Source organism: Macrosteles quadrilineatus, unplaced genomic scaffold (genome assembly GCF_028750875.1).
Source record: "Macrosteles quadrilineatus isolate MER2022 unplaced genomic scaffold, UCM_ALF_1.0 Scaffold_2__2_contigs__length_208266976, whole genome shotgun sequence".
Classification (NCBI taxonomy): domain Eukaryota; kingdom Metazoa; phylum Arthropoda; class Insecta; order Hemiptera; family Cicadellidae; genus Macrosteles; species Macrosteles quadrilineatus.
In genome coordinates, this window is record NW_026542595.1 from 135,336,123 (window position 1) to 135,358,691 (window position 22,569).

Here is a 22,569-nt window from a genome sequence, read left to right on the forward strand (position 1 = left end):
ACGAGAATTTTAACTCCTTATAAGTTCAACAATGAAAGATGGACAATTCTTACGTAAATATTCGCTTGGAACTTAATGTTTCACAATATATATTTGTTGTTTATCAAACTGATAAATTTAGATCAGCCTGTTCTATATCTTCTCTAAGGATTACCGTACATCCTATTCGAACAAACACAATATATATAACGTAATGTCCTTGGATTTCTCAATGGTTTATTTAAATCCCTCAAATACTGATTGACAAATCATCTTACATTACACAATGGGGCTTTGGACCACCCGAACTTCTTCGAGGACCATTTATAAAACAACAATGGAATTCAAACAGAGTGCACAGATAGATGGTTGCTTCACCATTATGCTAAGTGCTAAGCTTGCTTTTCATATTTCATTGTTGTGACAGTGTGTTCTTTCTTCTCAAACTACAATGATTTTCTTGTCGCGTATCTCAACTTTTTAAGGCCAAGTGGTGTATTTTATAAATATTAGTGTCTAAGGGGTATTTTATATGGATGAATCACAAACTCTTAAGGGGGAAAAGGGAAATTCCTACATATCTGTGGATTGCCGGGGAATCTAAAACATCTACTAACATTACTTAGTTAAGCTAATTATATTATCCGGCTAATCGAACACCTGAACAAATAATTTTGGGGACCTAGATGAAAATTAAGTCTTAAATGCTTACAACGGTCCAATGCCTGTGCTTTAAAAATGGCAATACCGTACAATGCCTGAGCTTTAAAAATGGCAATACCGTAAAATAATGTTACTATTTTTAAATGCAGGTTTTTTATTTTGTTAATTTGTATATGTCAGTAATGCGAGTTTACTACTTTTTTAGGCCAACAATAGTTATCAATGACTTGAGATCACAACGTCTTACAACAAATGTTGTCTAAATAGCACCAATACGTGAGCACGATAAAATTTGTTTGTAGCATTTGTTTTATTACATATTTAAGACTGCATTTTATACCATCGTGGAAATTGTACATAGGCCTATGTTTATTTCTTAGTATCTCGAACAAATTAAAAACCACGAGCAATGCTCAGTTCCCCAGTACTAATAAATATGTATATTAAACAACAAAAATTGGAGTGTTCGAAAAATGTTAAAGAATTTCTAGATATTCAATATGGAATGGTTTATTTTCTTGAAATCGCAGCAACGCGTGACAGGTAAGCTCGAGTTTCCCATACATTGTTCAATAATTTCCAATTGCATACTAAACCACTTAAGATAAAGTTTTGTTTATATTATATTTGATGGGCCCTTTGGCAGAGTTTTCCCGCCATTCACCATCGCTTTCCAACCCTCTCCCGCCATAATGTCGTCAGTCAGGTATGCCGTTGTCAGGTCGAGATATTACTGTGATCTATCATCTCCAGGCACATATCATAAGTGGATAGGCATCTATCTGACAACTTTGACTTTAAATTTTTTTTAGTAAATATTTGTAAAAAATATTTGATTAAGGATAAACTTACCAAAAATGCAAAATAAAAGTAGAAAAATAGCGATTCGTTTTGATAACACAAATTTTTGTTTTTATTGTTGATGTTTAGATTAAATGCACTGTTTATATCAGAAAGATTGAAATTTTATAATTCTTCTCCAATTTTGAATGGTCAATAGTATTTAGAAAGTAACAATGATACATTTTGTACTTAACAAGCAATTTTGCTTATTTGATTCTTAGGGGGGTAGGGGCCTGATCTGAATATACTCGTATATACCATTTATTATTGGGCTATCAGTTAATTATTCACATCGCAAAATGTAGAAGTTACGTAGTGACAAGACCAGGTTTTGGCCGTTTCGTCACGATAAAGTGAAAATATCACGGTCACAAAACACGCAAAAATAACTTGAAAACATCAACACAACTTTCATAAAAAATACAAAATTCCATAACACAACAAACATTATCACACTGTATAAAAAATAATAAAATGTAGGTCATTCTTATAATACACTTTCCGCCTCATGTCATAATTTGTATCGCCGCAAATCGCGTTGAGTTTCAACATAATTTGTTACCCAGCCGTTGTAACCTGAGTCCGTTGTTTAATTACCAATTTGAATAATGCGAGGGCTGACGATGCAGAAAAACGTTCTTTCTAGTCGAAAGCTACAGCTGTTTACAACCACTTAATGAGATAATGAATATGTTTTCCAATATTAAAAGTGGACTTATTTAACCATACACTTGAGGCATGACACTTTTCATATTTTGTTACTTCTTAAACGAGGTATTGACATTGTTACTTAGTCCTTCTATAATATTTTATTTGGTTTCTGGCTGCACTTTAGTTTACGTCCTACACCCATTCGAATGAATATATCGATCAATTGTTTCATTCGATACATCAAGTTTGGTTAGTTAGGTTAACCAATCGAGCTCTATTACTACAACGGTTAACCAAACCTAACTAACCTAGTGAAATAATCGATGTATTGAATAACCTATACATCGATATTTTTCATTCGAATGAGTGTAGGACGTAAACTAAAGTGCAGCCTTGTTTTTCACTCTATATTGTACATGGAAGGACTAGTGTACTATACAATCCATAATAATTCATAATGTATCTAGTTGAATATAAATACAAAAAGTATATTTTATAAAAATAGCTTACCGAATCACCGATCAGTCCTGGCTCCTTCATTCCATTTCTCGTTTCGGAGCCACCACCTGCAAAATGGTGCTGTTACTTACAAAAATTTCAAATAAACTACCAAAAAACACACACACAACAGCTATATTATGTTGAAACAAAGGATTATGAAACTAAAATTTGAAGCAAATTACGTCGTCTGATGGCTTCTTTACGAGAACACTATGTAGACTCACTACAGTAAGTAAAAAATTCCTTAAAAATACCATTGGCAAAAATTAACAAACCAGCATCCTAACGATTCAAACAATTAACTCTCGAACATTTTAATCTTTTAACCTTTAAACTGAACAAATACAACCGTTCGCAATGCTGTTCATCGTGTTCTACTACAGAACAACTTTTCTAATTTAAATGTGCAGCTCGTCGGGAATTAAACATCACAAAACAACTGGAAAAGCAACCCAGAGGTAGTATTGAACATTGAACTGTTACTGCCGAAGTTCAATACAGTAATCAAGGACTACTTCGCGTATTGATGTGTCATTGGGAAAGAATTAGTCAAATCTCTATAATGTTTAGTGTTCTGAAGTATGGATTAGTTTCAGATTATTTATCCAATGTTTAAGACGCCGACGCGCCAGGATCATTTCAAGGCGAAGATAAGTCCACCTGAGCGTCGAATGAATATGATGGTAATCGTAATTGTTTGTTTTATGTCTTTGGCTAAGATTAGCTATCTATTCGTCATTAAAAATGTACCAAATGAACTCTTGAGAAAACTTCAAGTCACGCCATATATTTAAATCTTGAACCATATATTTAAAATGTTTACTTGATGTGAAATCTTTGCTGATGATTTTCAGGCTTTTTCAGGAGAAGAACTTTCCATTTGCCTAATCTTAAAAATAAATAAGCTGTGTTGATTTATTTTTCCTGTGTTTTTTTATTTCAGCTAACTACCTGTAAATTATTTTGACCAAGTACCCTAAAAACATTTTATTTATTTATTTTATATACCAACGGACATCTCCAATTTTGTAGACTAGACATAACAATATTTCTCTTAAGTGACTGTAGAATTTAAATACATTTTTGTAAAACATTTCAACCCAGCAATAAATATGTACACATATAACAATAACAATCACAACAAAACACAACAACCACAACAATCATAACAATAACATTGACTATTGGATACTGAAGTAGACATTCCATCTACATATATGGACCAGGTGTACCAATTTGTTTTACTAAATTATATTTTCTATTTTAATATTCATTACTAACATAGTTTATCGGTCATATCAGTTATATACACAATCGCTCTAGTTGATCTATCAGTTTGGCTTGGTGAAAAAGTGGTATATTCGACAGAAATCAGTAATTTAGACCAGCAAAATATTTCGATGGCTCACATCAACTACAACCATTTTGATTAACAAAACTGGTGGCAAAGTTCATAGAGATTTAATGTGTCAAGAATTGTATAAGTGCATTGTGTTGGAAAATCACCATCTAAAAAAACAGGCTCACTGTTTGATTGTTACAAGTCCAGACAGAAAATTCAAATTTAGAGCCATTAATAGATTTTTAACATTTTCAGAATTGAACCAGTAATCTTCTTACCACGCAAGCACTATATCTACTCTAGCTCAAGATATTGGAATTTATTTCCGTCATCCTCTCGTGTAAAGTAAACATCTGAGCTAGGCGTCTGCTCCATACGATTGTTACACCAGCTGTGCATGTAGTACACAAACTGTACAACAATGGCGTATGTAGGCTACAATGGCAGGAATAGCTCGGTAAACTGTGCAATTGTCTTGGTTGACCCAGTTATAGCTGGTATCTCGTATCCCTCAAGACAGATCCGTTCTCAACAAAAATGGCTTGTTCCATGAGAGTTGTTCAACATTAATATTGGACTGTAAGTCGACGTTGAGCCATATTACACAAAAACTATCCTGCTTTCGTTATTTTGTTATTATTTGTTTTGGTTAGGTTTCATTTACATCTAAAATGTGTTTATATAATTGATCTAAACATTTACAAAAAGGAAATTTTGAAATTCGTCGTGAACTCAGTGAATGTTTTAAAAGTTTATGAAAATAAGTAATAAACTCAAACTTAAATCAAATTGATCATAATACAATGTGCACACAAGCAATGGTATAAAAATAAAATAATTATTACTCATTTTTACCTTTAAATTTTAAAAAATCTGTGGATTTCTAGTGTAACCAGACAAGGATAGGCAAGAGGTTATATCATACATACTTCCTTATTACATTTCTCATTTAATGGAACAGCTGAAACCAATTTTATTGTTAGTTGTGTCCGGGACACTGCAGAGGTCGCGTTTTGTTTACAATTTGTTTCTTTTTATTTCAGGCACTTAAAACCTTGTTTAAACGATCTGATCATAAACAATAACTAGTCCATTAGTTATATAACCAAACAATAGAGCACAGACCATGAAATTTACCCTTCGATAATAGAAACTGAATTTCGTCGACACTAGCGGTCAGTGTCACCGCACATGAACTAGGCAAGGAAACGAGCTTCAAAATGTATAATGGGATGAGAAGGCTACTTGTGTTGCTTAGTCTATGGTTATAGTCAAGAGGTATGGAGTAAAAAGTAAATACACTTCATACTACATAAATCTTGGGTTATAGTGCTCGCCTAAATGCAATAAGGATTTTTGTTCCCTCCTGTTGAATGATGCTAAATGTAAGATAGCTTGACTACATTTAACCAAAAACAGAGCATGGATAGTTTTTCTACAGTCACGGCTAGATGACAGTTGAACCAAACCAAGAAATAATAAATAACGATACAAAACCAAGATTTGGACCGTCCTCTAACAAAATCCGTAAAAAACGCCAATAGTGTAACATAAAGCCGAAATTTAAGTTCAGCAGTCTTCGCCACGAAGCCATGTGAAAACTCAAGAGTAAGCAAACAGATTTAAATTCCAAGGCCCTCTAGCAAACAAAGGTGCTAACCAGCATGACCGCTAGAAGCCCAAACTACGCACAATAGTGAGGCACGTGGGACGAACATGTCACCTGATATTCGGTCAAGGTGTCAGCTTCGGCTTTACTCGGTTCCGCTCGGCAAAGTTCGGCTCAGGTTACCACATGGTGGGTGCACACCTAATCTCCTTGACAGGTGTTAAAATGCTTTAGGCAAATCGTGTAGTTGCGATGAAACACTATTAGATGATTGTTTCACTATTCCGTTCACAGAATCCTACCATTTTAAAACATAGCTCAACAGCTGAGATTTGTCATAACGTCAAACAGCTGTTACATTCATTTTACAAAAGTGGTGGGAGGACTTCCCCTCAAACCACCCAAATATTGTGAACGAACTAGTTTTGTTTTGGGCCACAAAAAACTATGTGCATGATGTTCTGTATTACAAATTAATCTGTGCAAGTTATTTTTATTTTTTTGCTCATCACCTAAACTTGTTGTATGTTTTGTACATTATGCCTTTATTGCTGTTATCTTTTTTTGCGTGTTGTTTCTTGTTGGTTGTTGTTTCACATTACTTTATTTCTGTTTTTCAGCATCTAAGTTCCAGTTATCTTGTTAATATTTTACTCTCTGTTTTTCAATATCCAAGTTCCTGTTATGTTGTTAATGTTTTATTCCCTGTTTCAATGTCAGAATAGTTCCTGTTATCTTGTTAAAATTTTACTTTTGTTATTGGCAATTAAGAATTATTTCTTGTTGTTTTGGTTGATTCTTATGATGTTTTCTCGTATATGCTACCTTACAATTACTTTTACTATTGTTTGCTTACTAATGTATTGAATTGTATTAATGTATTGTTTGTAAAATGGTGTTTGTCGTTGAGAATAAATAAATAAATAGTTTTACTAAAGGACGCTACAAAGTATGCTTTATTTTCACGTTACACTGTATCTCTGTGAATCTAAAATAGTAGGTTTTTTCCAACGAAGTAGCAGTGGAAAGAACTTAGTGTTGAACAAATGTGTTTTGGTTAGCAGTAATTACGTTAGTTAGAAAGTAGACTAACTAGTTGTTTCTAAAACTATTATGTATTATGTATTTGTGTAATGTGAACGTATAATGCTGTTGTTACTGTTGATTAGGTACTGGCAACTAACTAATTAAAAGTCGCTTCCTGATACACTAGGCATTGCTTGTATTTACGAAATTCAATGCCGTAAGTTTGGTAAATAAAAACATTAAATTCATACAGTAGGTAAAACCTTTTATATTCTGCAATTTTCCATTACTCAATGCTGAATCTGGCAAAAACTACGGATAATCTAATTTTATTTTTTTACAATTGTTTCCCATAATTGCTTATACATGTTGACATGACCTAATCGAAATCAAGGCAAAACTTTATAAATAGCTCAACATAATATACGAGAAGCAATGCTATTTCACGCCAAATACCAATTAATGACAACAGAATATTGTAATTACCTAGGTAATTGCTAAATGTTCAAACCCTCGCATTGAAATAATTCTTAAGTAATTAAACTGCAATGTGTGAAATCGTAAACACTTTACGACGTTCAGGTCGTAAATTTAACCTTGCCACTCTGGATAGGGATTATCTATTTAATCGGCGGGCAATTCAAAGGGAGAATTTTAATCGGACAAAGCAAGAGTTTTTGTTCGACTGGCATCCAGACGCGATGTCAGCCAATTCTAAATCGGCGAGAAACAAAGTCGAACAATAGTTGTACAATAGTCTGGATCAAACTCAGATTTACGAACACCAATAGGAATATATTGGATGCACAATACTTTATAGTGTACATGTGTAATCATTGATTTTAACTATAAGCATAAGCAGTGCAAATGGGGGGTTTCCAAAGGAATCTGACAAATGAAAGTGAGAATGAGAGTGAAAGTTTTTCTAAGAACGTCACATAATATGAGCAGACAAAAACACTTGGAAAATAGCCAACAAACACAAGTTTTCCTTTCAAGCATTCGGATTTGGCGTTTCCATAGGAAACTTGACACGAAAGTTTTCCCTAGAAAGATCTAACGAGCACAAATTAGGCTACGTCATATCCGCGTAGACAACCAACACTATGAGGAAACTGTCCAGCAAAAGGAAACTGAGTTTCCTTTGAAGGATTGATTTTCATCCTAGGCGTTATTTGATAGCTTAAACATCATTCTGATACCTGAAACGTCATCGGAGAATGGAATGAGTGAAGCTAGATTTTAAAAGTTTTGCGTTGAAACATTAGAACTATTTGATAAATGGAAAAGGCTATGAAATCACAACAAATTATAGGTTTGATTAACCAAAATCCCTATCAACGAAGTTTTTAATTGGAGTGAAAGCAGTTAATCAACACGCTTATCAATGAACAACTCCTTATCCAAGTAAACATATGTTTTATCAGCTGATAGTGTTGACACTATGTAAACAGCTGACATGACTGATACAGGTGACGTTTTAAAAGAAATCAACAAACTACATACAACAACGTACTCATTTTCGTGCCAATTTTATGATCTAATTAATATTTTTTCATGGACCAACGGAAATAAATATTCATGTATATACACACATAACCCAAATCTAGCAAAGGTTTAAACGATATTTGTTTAAGAAGTTGTTCCATACCTTTCGACTTTTTATCCACATTTGACGAGGGTTATGATTGTACGATTTGGTTTATTATGATAATTTGAACTAGACCTAACTACTTGATTATAATATGTATCGTAGAATGGGAGGTGGAGAAAATTAAACTCTTGAAAATAAATAAAACAGCAATAGATAGAGGTGTTATATGATAGGGTTTGGAACCTAATTGTAACTTATAAACTAATTAATTATACTATACATGAAAACCCACATAATTAATACTGTAATAGATATAATTCAAAGCGCTGCACCAAACAAGGTAGCAAAAAGAATTTGTAATTTGTACGACTGAACAGAATACAACACTCTACCAAACAAATCACATATGAAGCAAAAACAGTGCTTTGTCTGCACAATGCAAATAGCAAATAGCAATAGGTCGCTTCAAGCATTCAATGTCTAATGTCTATACAGTACACCAAACAAATAGATCAAATCAATACTTGAAGTAAATTATTACAATAGGCTAGTTAAGTCTTACGATTGGTAAGTTGATTATTCCGAAATCGCTAACTACATGTTTCTTATAAGCTTTACAAACGTGAAGTGTAGTAAGTAAAATTATTTGTTTAGCAAAATATAATTGTACGATTTATCGACAACACTTTTAGTAGAGAGACAGTATATTTTGACATGCGACAGCACATAAAGTGCAGCCAACCTTCGTTTCTAAACTGTTATTTACGAATACCAGCCGATTGTCAATGTTTTGACAATTTATATTGTGGACCCAACAAGCGGACAATTATTGTGCTCACAAGGTGTTCACAGGATTAAATTGTGTCAAACCCGGAATATCGCGGGCATAATTTTTGTTTATGTATCTAACTGTGACGAGAATGTCGAGGAGCATTCCACTTGGTTTTTCAGTTTGCGTTAGTTCTATTATATAGTTGGTTCTGTCTACGATCTGTTTATCACGTACTACTACGCATATTTATTTTCGCGTATTGTTAAACGTGTCACCAATATTTCTCCGCAGTTGCCCGGACAACATTATTTACTGCCACAATCACTGGTAAGTGTGACAGTACTTCAGTAAATTATTTACAGAGAAAACTTTGAGACAAAACTATACAACTGTAAGTACACCAAAGTGACAGTATATTTTGACGACATCACAGCAGTACAGGATACAGTGTAGCCAACCTTCGTCTTATAAACTATTCAAGTCCCGCAGCAATCCTTGTCTGCCCTCACATTTCACAACTGTCACATTCTCCTCTGTTGCTCAGATTCCTGCTGAAATTCTCTCCTTAAACTCACTTAAATGATATCAAACTTTCTGCTTTTTACTATTTGTTTTTCTATAACCCTTTGGATGGTTTATATGTTGTAGGGTTTCATTATAATGGTTTATCATTTCGAATCAAGAAACGTATAATCGTTGGAAATTGCAATTAAATTATGAATACATCTTAGATAGTCTAATGTTCTTTGGGAATTGAGGGTATCCCTTTAAACATTTTCTGCTAAAACCTTTTAGAGTACAAGTTGTCAGTTTGCTAGTAATCATCAATTTTACAAATGAGGTTTTTGTGTAAATTTGGCGAAAAAGTATAAATTATTTTGGTGTACGAAACTCCTTTGAACCTTTGACACCTCCTCATCAGGCCGGATGCAAAATTAAAAATCTAAAGTCCTACCTTTTAAACATTTAATCCCAATTAAGTCAAAATCGGAGAACCATTCCGGTGTTTTGGCTTCTAGAGATCCAAACAGCACGAGGACTGTGATTCTGTACCTTGGTCTTACTGTTAAGACTACAGTAACAGTTCAATATCATATTGGAAAATTATACAACACTCGCAGTATTACAATACTCGCAAATTTAACATAATTTAGAAGAATAAATTAACATCAACAGATAATATGTACGAGGACTGAGTTTTATCACAGCATGGTAGACATTATTCATTAGTACTGTTAGTTATTGTTATGTTTAATATACCGAAATATAATACAAGTTTTTCGAAAGTATTTAAATCAAAACATACATACACTGATTATACTGAAACCAATTTTCATAAATAAAGATGATTGGCGAAAAGATCAGATGCAAAACTGAACTTTCGTCCAATTGAGAGTACTTAACACTGAAATCAAACTTCACAATCTTCTAAACTTGAAATCTAAGTTATAACAAAGAATGAACTTGTTCCTCGCCCAATTATTAATTCAGGATTCGTATATTTTTAACGATGATAACTAATTGATCCTACTTTTCCTTTGTCTTGTGGTTATTTATAGAGAAAAACAATACTGCTTCAGACTGTGTTGTAATATTTTAATACACGAGGATATTGTAGGCTTCAATTAAACTTCAGGACCACAAATAAGACTATGAAATCTCTGTCCAATAAAATTACTGATGAAAATAAGCTTGAAAAGTCTGGGGTCTACAAACTAAAATGCATGGATTGTCCTGATTTTTATATTGGACAAACTGGCAGGACCTTCACCCAACGGCACAAAGAACATCGCCCCGACCCCAGAGCAGACAAACAAAAATCCACTTTTGCCCAACATTTAATGGATAACAATCACACCGTAGATGTAATTGACAATAGCCTGGAAATCCTTCACATTTGTAACAAAGGTAACAAATTAGACTCTCTGGAACAATTTGAAATCTATAAAAGTTTCCAAGACATCCACAATAAGAACCATATTTTAAATGACCAGCTAAACTTCAAATATCATTCAATTTTTAACGCCATAATAGCTCACAACAATAGACAGGAACAGTTTGACCTTTGCAGTACGACTGATAACGGAGAAGGGGTCGGGGTTACGTAATTCCAGCCAGTCTGCCTCCGTACCGCGACCGGTAAATAGTAGGCCTACTGTTAAATGTTTCGTATCGTGTTTTGTGTATTTATTTAAATGTTTTTGACGAGTCTACAATGGACGAAACGTTCTTGAAGGACCACTTGACAATGCCTATGTATAGGCGAAACATGTAGTGGGTTTAACCATACATATTTGAACTGTGGACGTGAAGGTATGTACCTTAATTTTTAGATATTGTAGGCCTATGCGAATCAAATCGGGTATTTACTCATCTAAATTTACTATTATTTTTTTTAGTATAATGCATACAGGCTGTATCCTCCAAATTCTAAACTTATACTATAGCGTTTCGTTTTAGCTAATAACCGTGAATGTACTCACTAAACAAATAAATACTATTGCTAACCGAAATTAGATGAACCAGTATACTTGTCCACGCTCGAAGTGTAATAGCCTGTTTCACACAGACTTACCACAATGGTAAACCCAAACCAATAATACATGGTGTGACCGAATCAATATTACTGTAGTATGCTATGTACTAGCTGTTTTGAAAACATTGATAGTAATTGCACTTCTGAAGACAAACCTAACATAAAGTTCACGGCTTGATTACCAAATTATAGTCTGTCCACAAGATGTAGGTGGTTTGGGAGTAAGTCCCCCACTAATTTTGTTGCTTAAGTATTTATTGTGGCTGATTAACGTTTTGGCAAATCTAAGCTGTTTGACTATCTTTTTTAAAGATTCTAAGTGGACGGAATAGATTTCTTGTCCTATAATCACCTAACTTTCAAAAGGAGTTTAATTGTGCATACAAACTCTCTAGATCCCCTAGAAATACTTGAACAGAACCGGTATGGATCATAAACATCAACAAATGACGTTGCCGGCTTGGAAATAAACATTATATAACGTTGCTTAAATGGAACTGTCTAAAGCGGCCTACACACTACACGTGCATTGCACGCCGTGCAAGCACGTCGTGCCAAAAACTGACGAAACGTGCAAGTGTGTGGTGAACACCGTGCAAGCACGGCGTGCATTGGCATGGCACGGTGGAAATCAAAACGAGTTTGATTTTTGGCGTGCCGTGCCAAAGCACGCCATTCTGACGTGCTAGTGTGTAGGCGATCCCCGTGCCACGTGCTGGTAGTTCAACCACTCTTGACAGGGTTTGACCCTATAATAGTACTTTCTTATTATTGAATCAACAGCATTTTGTCTTGGCCATTTGCAACACAGATTAAATACACACATAGTGGCGTCCCCATCTTAAATAATTGATAATTATTGATAATTGATAATTGGCACGACCATCGAGATTATAACACAATGGATCGCACGCTGTATGTGATGCGTGACCCGAGACGCAGTCATAGATCTCTATATATCATATAGCATACATCCTCCACCACAGTATTGTGAACCAAGTACCCTGCCGGCGTATATCTGTACGGCAGCGAGATACAAGGTCTCGACTAACCTAGGCACTATGGCGGCTCAGTGCTGCTGCCTTGTGTCTATTTTTAATGATTAATCAATTAATCATGTCCTATGTCCTTAAAACATGTGTGTGATCTGCATTTCATTTGTACGAACAGACGATGTAATTTAGCACGTTGCAGGCTACACTGGAGATCAAGTGTGTGGGCAAAATGTGCCGTGCAAAGCACGTCGTGCCAATATAAAAAATGGCACGGCGTGCAATGCACGTGTAGTGTGTAGGCCGCTTAAACCATACGTGCTATTATAGTATAGGATTCGGGCGGGCCAGCAACGTCATTTGTTTATGTTTATCCATAACGGTTCTATTCATATATTGCCTAGTCCTATATGGAAAGACCGAAACCTAACGTGTGGCATATGTAATAGAATTTTCTCAATGTAAAAATGTGTCTTGGGACTAATTGAACGATTGGCTGGGAAGTTTTCGACCTGGTAATGAACATTACGGCACAATGAACCAATGATCTGATTGTGATGAGGATCACGAACACGGACGACGTGGAAGTTGGAAGTAGAAGTAGAGAGTGAAGCAAGACAGAGTCAGTGACCGACAATTGCGTCACACTAGCGGAGTAACGTACTGTAACATGGGGATAGACTGTAGTAGAACAAGGAGACATAGGAAAACATGGGGATAGACTGTAGTAGAACAAGGAGACATAGGGAACATGGGGATAGACTAGTAGAACAAGGAGACCATAGTTGGGAAAGTTAGTCAAAAATTCTAACTAGTTAGAAGTTATAAGTTAGTCCCGTAAAAAGTAACTGATAGAAGTTATAAGTTAGTTAGTTTAAAAAGTAACTGATAGAAGTTATTAGTTAGTTGAAAAACTAACTGATAGAAAATACAGTTAGTTTTAGTAGAAATTAGTTGTTCACTGGGCAGTTGTTTTAAAGTATTTTTTAATGTCACATCTTGGTTACTAATGTCTATGCTAATATATACTATAATATGAGTAAAGATTGCGCAAGATATGATTTAAAAAATGGCTCCTACGATTTCCTCCAATTTCAATGCTATTGAAAATTGCTTGTATAATACATTTGCATTGTATGATGTCTTACTAACCAAAGGAATAATTACGACTGTTCAAAAACATTAAGTGATTTACTGCAAAACAATATACACTGACATTGAACTAAAAATCTAAAGGAAAGGCCAAGGAGATTTGTAGTTTTCGACGATGCACCGCACGAATTGATGCGTTATTACACCATCCCGTAATTATAGTTGCAACGTTCCACGATCCCAGTGACTTAATGCAATAACGGTCGTCAGATAACAGATGTTATGTATCATGAGTTTTATATTGATTGAAGCTTATTGTGGACATTTTATAGATTGATCGTCCAAATTAAAAAGTTTTGTAGACTAAATTGAGGATAAGTGGATGTCTAACAAAAACGAATTGACTTTACTACTTAATTAATCGTAGTAAGACTGAAAATATTTGTAGGCTTATAAGCTCTATTTTTTACCTCTTGAACAAATCAAACACCTCGAGCAAGATCGGTCCCCTGGTACTTGTGTTTTAATCAAACATTGTCACATTTATTTACATTACTACATTATGTTGTAGTACAGTACATCAGTTGTATTTGTTTATGTACAAATGACATAAAACTTGTCAGATAATGAACATCAACTAAGACAATGTTTTGACACTTAAGATGATATATCAATCACCAAACAAACATTTGCCCTTCCCACCCATCAGTGCTTGGGGTGTTGATAATGGCCGTCACTACCCTTCCACAGGCCCACTGCATTCCATAGCAACTGGACTTTGACTTTCTCTTTCCCCACCCCCCGCGTTGTTTGTCTACAAGGGCACTGACCTCTCACGGCCGCATGCAACCCTCACTGATCACGTGAAATAAATAACCAGTATTTGAGATGCTTCCGCATAATTGGGAAAGTTAGTTGAAAATTCTAACTAGTAAGAAGTTATTAGTTAGTCCCGTAAAAAGTAACTGATAGAAGTTATTAGTTAGTTAATTTAAAAACAAACTAATAAAATAGAAGTTAGCCAAAAAAACTAATGAATAGTGCTATTCGATAGAATTTCTATTCGTTATTCCCAAGTATGAAGGAGACATAGGGAACATGGGGATAGACTGAAGTAGAACTATCAGAGTAACGTACTGTAACATGGGGATAGACTGTGGTAGAACAAGGAGACATAGGAAAACATGGGGATAGACTGTAGTAGAACAAGGAGACATAGGGAACATGGGGATAGACTAGTAGAACAAGGAGACATAGGGAACATGGGGATAGACTGAAGTAGAACTAGCAGAGTAACGTACTGTAACATGGGGATAGACTGTGGTAGAACAAGGAGACATAGGAAAACATGGGGATGGACTGTAGTAGAACAAGGAGACATAGGGAAACACGTGGATGGACTGTAGTAGAACAAGGAGACATAGGAAAATATGGGAATAGACTGTAGTAGAACAAGGAGACATAGGGAAACATGGGGATGGACTGTAGTAGAACAAGGAGACATAGGGAAACATGGGGATAGACTGTAGTAGAACTAGCGGAGTAACGTACTGTAACATGGGGATAGACTGTAGTAGAACAAGGAGACATAGGAAAACATGGGGATAGACTGTAGTAGAACAAGGAGACATAGGGAACATGGGGATAGACTAGTAGAACAAGGAGACATAGGGAACATGGGGATAGACTGAAGTAGAACTATCAGAGTAACGTACTGTAACATGGGGATAGACTGTGGTAGAACAAGGAGACATAGGAAAACATGGGGATAGACTGTAGTAGAACAAGGAGACATAGGGAACATGGGGATAGACTAGTAGAACAAGGAGACATAGGGAACATGGGGATAGACTGAAGTAGAACTAGCAGAGTAACGTACTGTAACATGGGGATAGACTGTGGTAGAACAAGGAGACATAGGAAAACATGGGGATGGACTGTAGTAGAACAAGGAGACATAGGGAAACACGTGGATGGACTGTAGTAGAACAAGGAGACATAGGAAAATATGGGAATAGACTGTAGTAGAACAAGGAGACATAGGGAAACATGGGGATGGACTGTAGTAGAACAAGGAGACATAGGGAAACATGGGGATAGACTGTAGTAGAACTAGCGGAGTAACGTACTGTAACATGGGGATAGACTGTAGTAGAACAAGGAGACATAGGAAAACATGGGGATAGACTGTAGTAGAACAAGGAGACATAGGGAACATGGGGATAGACTAGTAGAACAAGGAGACATAGGGAACATGGGGATAGACTGAAGTAGAACTAGCGGAGTAACGTACTGTAACATGGGGATAGACTGTAGTAGAACAAGGAGACATAGGAAAACATGGGGATAGACTGTAGTAGAACAAGGAGACATAGGGAACATGGGGATAGACTAGTAGAACAAGGAGACATAGGGAACATGGGGATAGACTGAAGTAGAACTAGCAGAGTAACGTACTGTAACATGGGGATAGACTGTGGTAGAACAAGGAGACATAGGAAAACATGGGGATGGACTGTAGTAGAACAAGGAGACATAGGGAAACACGTGGATGGACTGTAGTAGAACAAGGAGACATAGGAAAATATGGGAATAGACTGTAGTAGAACAAGGAGACATAGGGAAACACGGGGATGGACTGTAGTAGAACAAGGAGACATAGGGAAACATGGGGATGGACTGTAGTAGAACAAGGAGACATAGGAAAACACGGGAATGGACTCTGTAGTAGAACAAGGAGACATAGGAAAACACGGGGGTGGACTGTAGTAGAACAAGAAGACATAGGAAAACACGGGGGTGGACTGTAGTAGAACAAGAAGACATAGGGAAACACGGGGATGGACTGTAGTAGAACAAGGAGACATAGGGAAACACAGGGATGGACTGTAGTAGAACAAGAAGACATAGGAAAACACGGGGGTGGACTGTAGTAGAACAAGGAGACATAGGGAAACATGGGGATGTACTGTAGTAGAACAAGGAGACATAGGAAAACACGGGAATGGACTCTGTAGTAGAACAAGGAGACATAGGAAAACACGGGGGTGGACTGTAGTAGAACAAGAAGACATAGGAAAACACAAGGGTGGACTGTAGTAGAACAAGAAGACATAGGGAAACACGGGGATGGACTGTAGTAGAACAAGAAGACATAGGAAAACACGGGGGTGGACTGTAGTAGAACAAGGAGACACAGGAAAACACGGGGGTGGACTGTAGTAGAACAAGAAGACATAGGGAAACACGGGGATGGACTGTAGTAGAACAAGAAGACATAGGAAAACACGGGGGTGGACTGTAGTAGAACAAGAAGACATAGGAAAACACGGGGGTGGACTGTAGTAGAACAAGGAGACATAGGAAAACACGGGGGTGGACTGTAGTAGAACAAGAAGACATAGGAAAACACGGGGGTGGACTGTAGTAGAACAAGAAGACATAGGGAAACACGGGGATGGACTGTAGTAGAACAAGAAGACATAGGAAAACACGGGGGTGGACTGTAGTAGAACAAGAAGACATAGGAAAACACGGGGGTGGACTGTAGTAGAACAAGAAGACATAGGAAAACACGGGGGTGGACTGTAGTAGAACAAGAAGACATAGGGAAACACGGGGATGGACTGTAGTAGAACAAGGAGACATAGGGAAACACAGGGATGGACTGTAGTAGAACAAGAAGACATAGGAAAACACGGGGGTGGACTGTAGTAGAACAAGGAGACATAGGGAAACATGGGGATGTACTGTAGTAGAACAAGGAGACATAGGAAAACACGGGAATGGACTCTGTAGTAGAACAAGGAGACATAGGAAAACACGGGGGTGGACTGTAGTAGAACAAGAAGACATAGGAAAACACAAGGGTGGACTGTAGTAGAACAAGAAGACATAGGGAAACACGGGGATGGACTGTAGTAGAACAAGAAGACATAGGAAAACACGGGGGTGGACTGTAGTAGAACAAGGAGACACAGGAAAACACGGGGGTGGACTGTAGTAGAACAAGAAGACATAGGGAAACACGGGGATGGACTGTAGTAGAACAAGAAGACATAGGAAAACACGGGGGTGGACTGTAGTAGAACAAGAAGACATAGGAAAACACGGGGGTTGACTGTAGTAGAACAAGGAGACATAGGAAAACACGGGGGTGGACTGTAGTAGAACAAGAAGACATAGGAAAACACGGGGGTGGACTGTAGTAGAACAAGAAGACATAGGGAAACACGGGGATGGACTGTAGTAGAACAAGAAGACATAGGAAAACACGGGGGTGGACTGTAGTAGAACAAGAAGACATAGGAAAACACGGGGGTGGACTGTAGTAGAACAAGAAGACATAGGAAAACACGGGGGTGGACTGTAGTAGAACAAGGAGACATAGGAAAACACGGGGGTGGACTGTAGTAGAACAAGGAGACATAGGGAAACACGGGGATGGACTGTAGTAGAACAAGGAGACATAGGGAAACATGGGGATGGACTGTAGTAGAACAAGGAGACATAGGAAAACACGGGAATGGACTCTGTAGTAGAACAAGGAGACATAGGAAAACACGGTTGTGGACTGTAGTAGAACAAGAAGACATAGGAAAACTATGTAAAGGGAAATGAAGCAAGGATAACTCTGTTAAGGGAATGGTTGATAACAGACCCCACGACGAGGAGGACAATAGGGGAACTAGATGCAAAAGGAAAACTTGAAAGGATGGTTCTTAAATGTTACTATTGTTCAATTTGACTTTTCTAACGAGTCTTGTGTTGAAAACTAGACGTTTCTCGAGGTGGACCAATTTCTCCCGTTATCAACAAGTGAAAATTAGTTTTCAGTAAACAGTTTTTTATTGCTGGCCAACTTTTGGTGGCAAGTTAAGATCATGTAGAATCAGCAATTTTCACTTGATGACGGGAGGAGTTGATCTACCTCCAGAAACGTTGTGTAGTTTTAAACACAAGACACGATGTAAAAATCCAATTTAATAATAGTACTAGATGGTAAACGTAGGGGCTAGAAGAAAAACTATATGCATAAGGATAATTTAGATTGAATAACTATACATATAGCCTATAGCCTATAGCAATGTATAGCAAAAAATAGCACAAACTAAGAACGAGGGTAAAATTAGACGCAAAAGAAAATTGTATAAAGAATGATTGGTTTAGGGCTGAGAGCACCATAGTATAAGAGAAAAAGAAAACCTTAATAGAAAATTATGATAAAGATGATGTAATATAACTTTGGGAAACCTCACAGCAAATATAGGAAACGTGGAAAATCTATAGGCAAAAGGTATATTCACATATTTGTAACACAAAGTGTAAATAAGGAAATATATAAAACAACACTTAAAATGAATACATACCTTAATCACAAATTTGAATTTATTTACCAAATTTAAGGCATATTTCAGACCAAATACTAGCTCTAAAAATAACAAAACATTAACGAATTAAAAACTAAAAAGGTTGTAATAACACGACCTGTTTTAAATCCAAATATGGCTTGACTGAAAATCAATGCTACAATGTAGAACCGTAGAATTTTGAACAATAGGAGATATTTTTAACTTTATTAGGGGGATTCTTAAATAAAATAATAAAGTGCTTTTAAGTTATAAAAAAAATTAAATAGAGGAAACTTAAATATATAGTATACAGTTCTATCTTGCCTAATATTACTTTAAGGGGGTTAAAATCACAGATTAGTGACAGAATTTACTTTTCCAATAGCAAGGAGTCAGAATGGGTCATGTTGTTGTATGGTGGGGGGGGGGGGGGAATAACGGTTCAGGCAATCTGTGATTATAGACTAACAAAGCTTCCTAATTGACCGACTTAAACAGTAGCAGTGCTCATCCAATGCATTGATTAGATTATCATCCAGTAAACAATATACGGTTCTGATTGGCTTACTAAACATATAGGTGAAAATTAAAGTGTAAACTAATTATTTTCTATTCGTAAAGCATCGTAAATTTGATACATAACCATCAAAAAATGAGTTTACAGTTTCCATAAATTAAATTATGGAACGGATTTTAAGTCTGGATAAGAGAATGTGGTTCAAGTTCAAAATGTACCTACTGAAAAGATATCAAGCTTGCAAATCGTTATTGCCGTTTGCCTGAGCTATTTTTACCACACTGAATACATTGAATGAACATTAGGTCAATTAAAAGTTAATCAATAAACAAACGATCAATAGTACAATGTATTGAATTTAGAGGTAATGGTAACCAGGCAATAGCGCAGTTACTGTAATGAAGTTTCCGTGATTTGTGGTTTAAACTAATATTGAATGGTTGTGATGGCGGGGAATTTTTCAACAAAATGAAATAGCAGTTTATACACAACTATTAGCGAGACTATTTTCTGTTCGTTGAATAGCGATTTAAAACACCTAATCAGGTTCTAGTGTAGCGACAATCGGCACATGGTAAATAAAAATTGTTGAAAATGCCCCTACGTTGCTGACATGGCTATTCTACCCACCAGCTGTTACCAAAGCCCACTCCCAATCGTGTATATAGGTCGGTGAAAAGGAAGTCCTACGTTTCATTAGTAGGGTTAATCAACTACAATGGAATAATTCTTCTTTTGTTATGCTTGGTCAATGCATGTCGGCATTAACTATAGTCCGTGGTAAGAATAATCCGAATGGTAATTTGTATCCTCCTGGTGCAATAAACTCTAAGAACCCACAGCACTAAAAGGCTTCTATATTTAGGCTAACAATAAACTAATCAAATAATATTTATTTAGTGGCTCTTTAGCTTGAATGTCCTGGTTTCATGCAAACCAAGGTAAAACATAAACCTAACAATAAATAGTTGCAGAAAAACGCTAAGACTCTATTCGTTTATTAAACAATTTATAATCAAGTATAAACAGCACAACATGAATGTCTGTTTTTCTGTAAAAGGGTTAAATGTATCGTTTCGCTAGCTTTTGTATCTTTATATAACCGAGCCCTTTTTAAGAATCCACCATTCAAACAAAATGTATTGACAATTATTTAACTTATTTAGAATAATCAATGTTTTGGATGTGTTTAACAGCGAACAATTCTGTGTTCGCTGGTGTTTAATCAGTCTTATATTTTGTTTGTTCTCGTAATGTTCCAGTCCAGTGAGCTGAAACCGCTGGACTGAGGCTGTTTTAGGACTATGTCCTCTTCTATGAAACTGAAGGTAACCTTTTATAATATTAGTAAATTGTTGTCTAATTATATGGTTTATTAACGCCAAGAACCTATCATCGAAAAGATATAATATAGTATTTAAATTGCTGCAACGATAATGATCTTTCATAAGCTAATCAACTATGGTTGAATAATTCTTCATTTGAGACTCACAATCGCAACCAATGCGATACCAGTATACGTAAGCTATACAACCCACAAGTTAGAATAATCCCACTACAATCTTTAATTGTTGGTCCCGCATCTTCAGGCTCCAAGAATCCATCAGTCACAGAAACAATAAGCTTTCTCTCATCCGAGTTGACTGACATTTTGACAGCTTTCTCTTTTATTAGTGGCCAGGCTCCAGGGGCATCCAGCTAATAAAATACGTCTGTGGCCGACAAAGAATCGTCGGGAATTTTGTTTACCGAGACTAAAGTTGGATATCAAAAGAGAAACCTCATTAGTTAGCTCTACTTTCTGACTATCCAGTGTTTTTGTAGATCACCCGTTTAGGTAGAAAACATTTCAGGTCTTTGACCACAAGAGTAAAATGTCGTTACGTTATTTCTGACTTAAATAATTACTGCTACAATAGATTAAAGGAGTGTCTGTTCCTTTAATCTATGCTGCTATGTCAGAAAAAGTATAACATCGAATCGATTAACGATTTGTAAACCAGAAATAAAATGATGGTAATAAAATGAATCGATCGGAATCCTGATTCAGAAACTTATTATGTCCTGATTTCGAAATAAACATACTCTCTTACAGTGAACACGGTCCATGGTACATGTTGAGTTTTAAATGCAAATTTTACCACATATTTACTATGGTTTACATGAAAATAAGGCGTTGAACTCAATCCGAACATTCAAATCGTCAGTCACAAACCCCTTAAAAAAATTTACAGTATACAATTTGTGAATATTTTACTGAGAGTAACAGCATTTCAACCGAGTTTGAATTCATACCTTGTTCTTATCGGAGACAGTGAGAGAATCTGATTTGAGTGTTTAGTTTAAATCTGTAGTTTCTTTTGCCAGATGGACACATTTATATTCACCAAAAATATCAAATCTGATAGCCTATCCTAAAAACCTACGTACAAATAAATTAGAACCCCAAAAAGCACAACAAAAGCAAAGCTTGAATTCGGCAACGTTGCGACTCATACCGCAACTATGTGCAGTATGCGGCGCCTCCAAAAGGTCAGGTTTGGGAGCACTCAGCGCCCGGGAGATGTGGCAACGTCGCGCCGGTAGAGAGAGAGCGCGCCAACCTTGGACCTGCGAATAAGACAAAGACAGAGCGACTGGCGGATGCGCGGCGCAGGCGTAGTGCGCGTCTGGCGGCGTTGCCGATATGTCAAGGCCAGGTGAATCGGCGATGGCCGCAGTAAATCACCGGTAATCGGTAATCGCCCAAGGTCTGGTCGGGGACAACACTGCGTGAAGAAATGTGACCCAAGCGACCAGGGTAATGGAGGTGCTGGTCACCTAAACCGCAAAACGGATAACAAATTCACCTCCGTGACGTGCTACATTACAGTGCAATGGTTGGCGAAACCTTTATTTTTTAGGTAGATCCTCAAGACCTAATGTTTAGAGTGAATAATTTTACAATACAGTAGTTTCACTTCTATCAGAATATGTTAAATTTATCTCGCTACATTACCTTATTAGAACATGTGAAACCAGTACCGGTAGTAAAGAAGTTCTTACAGGCTTCTAAAGTTGGTAATTTAAAACATAAATCTGCTTGGTCAAGACCGAGTGCT

The 22,569-nt window shown here is 36.4% G+C and overlaps 1 protein-coding gene across 4 annotated transcripts in view; it reads right to left on the reverse strand.

Annotated features, from left to right (window-relative positions):
• Positions 1 to 22,569, reverse strand: part of LOC128985324 (apoptosis-stimulating of p53 protein 2-like) — a 445,246-nt gene that overhangs the window by 214,754 nt on the left and 207,923 nt on the right. For all 4 annotated transcript variants that reach the window (XM_054404718.1, XM_054404720.1, XM_054404717.1 and 1 more), the window contains one exon: positions 2,647 to 2,702. In XM_054404718.1, the coding sequence (XP_054260693.1) occupies positions 2,647 to 2,702 (56 nt within the window). The remainder of the gene's footprint in view (positions 1 to 2,646; positions 2,703 to 22,569) is intronic.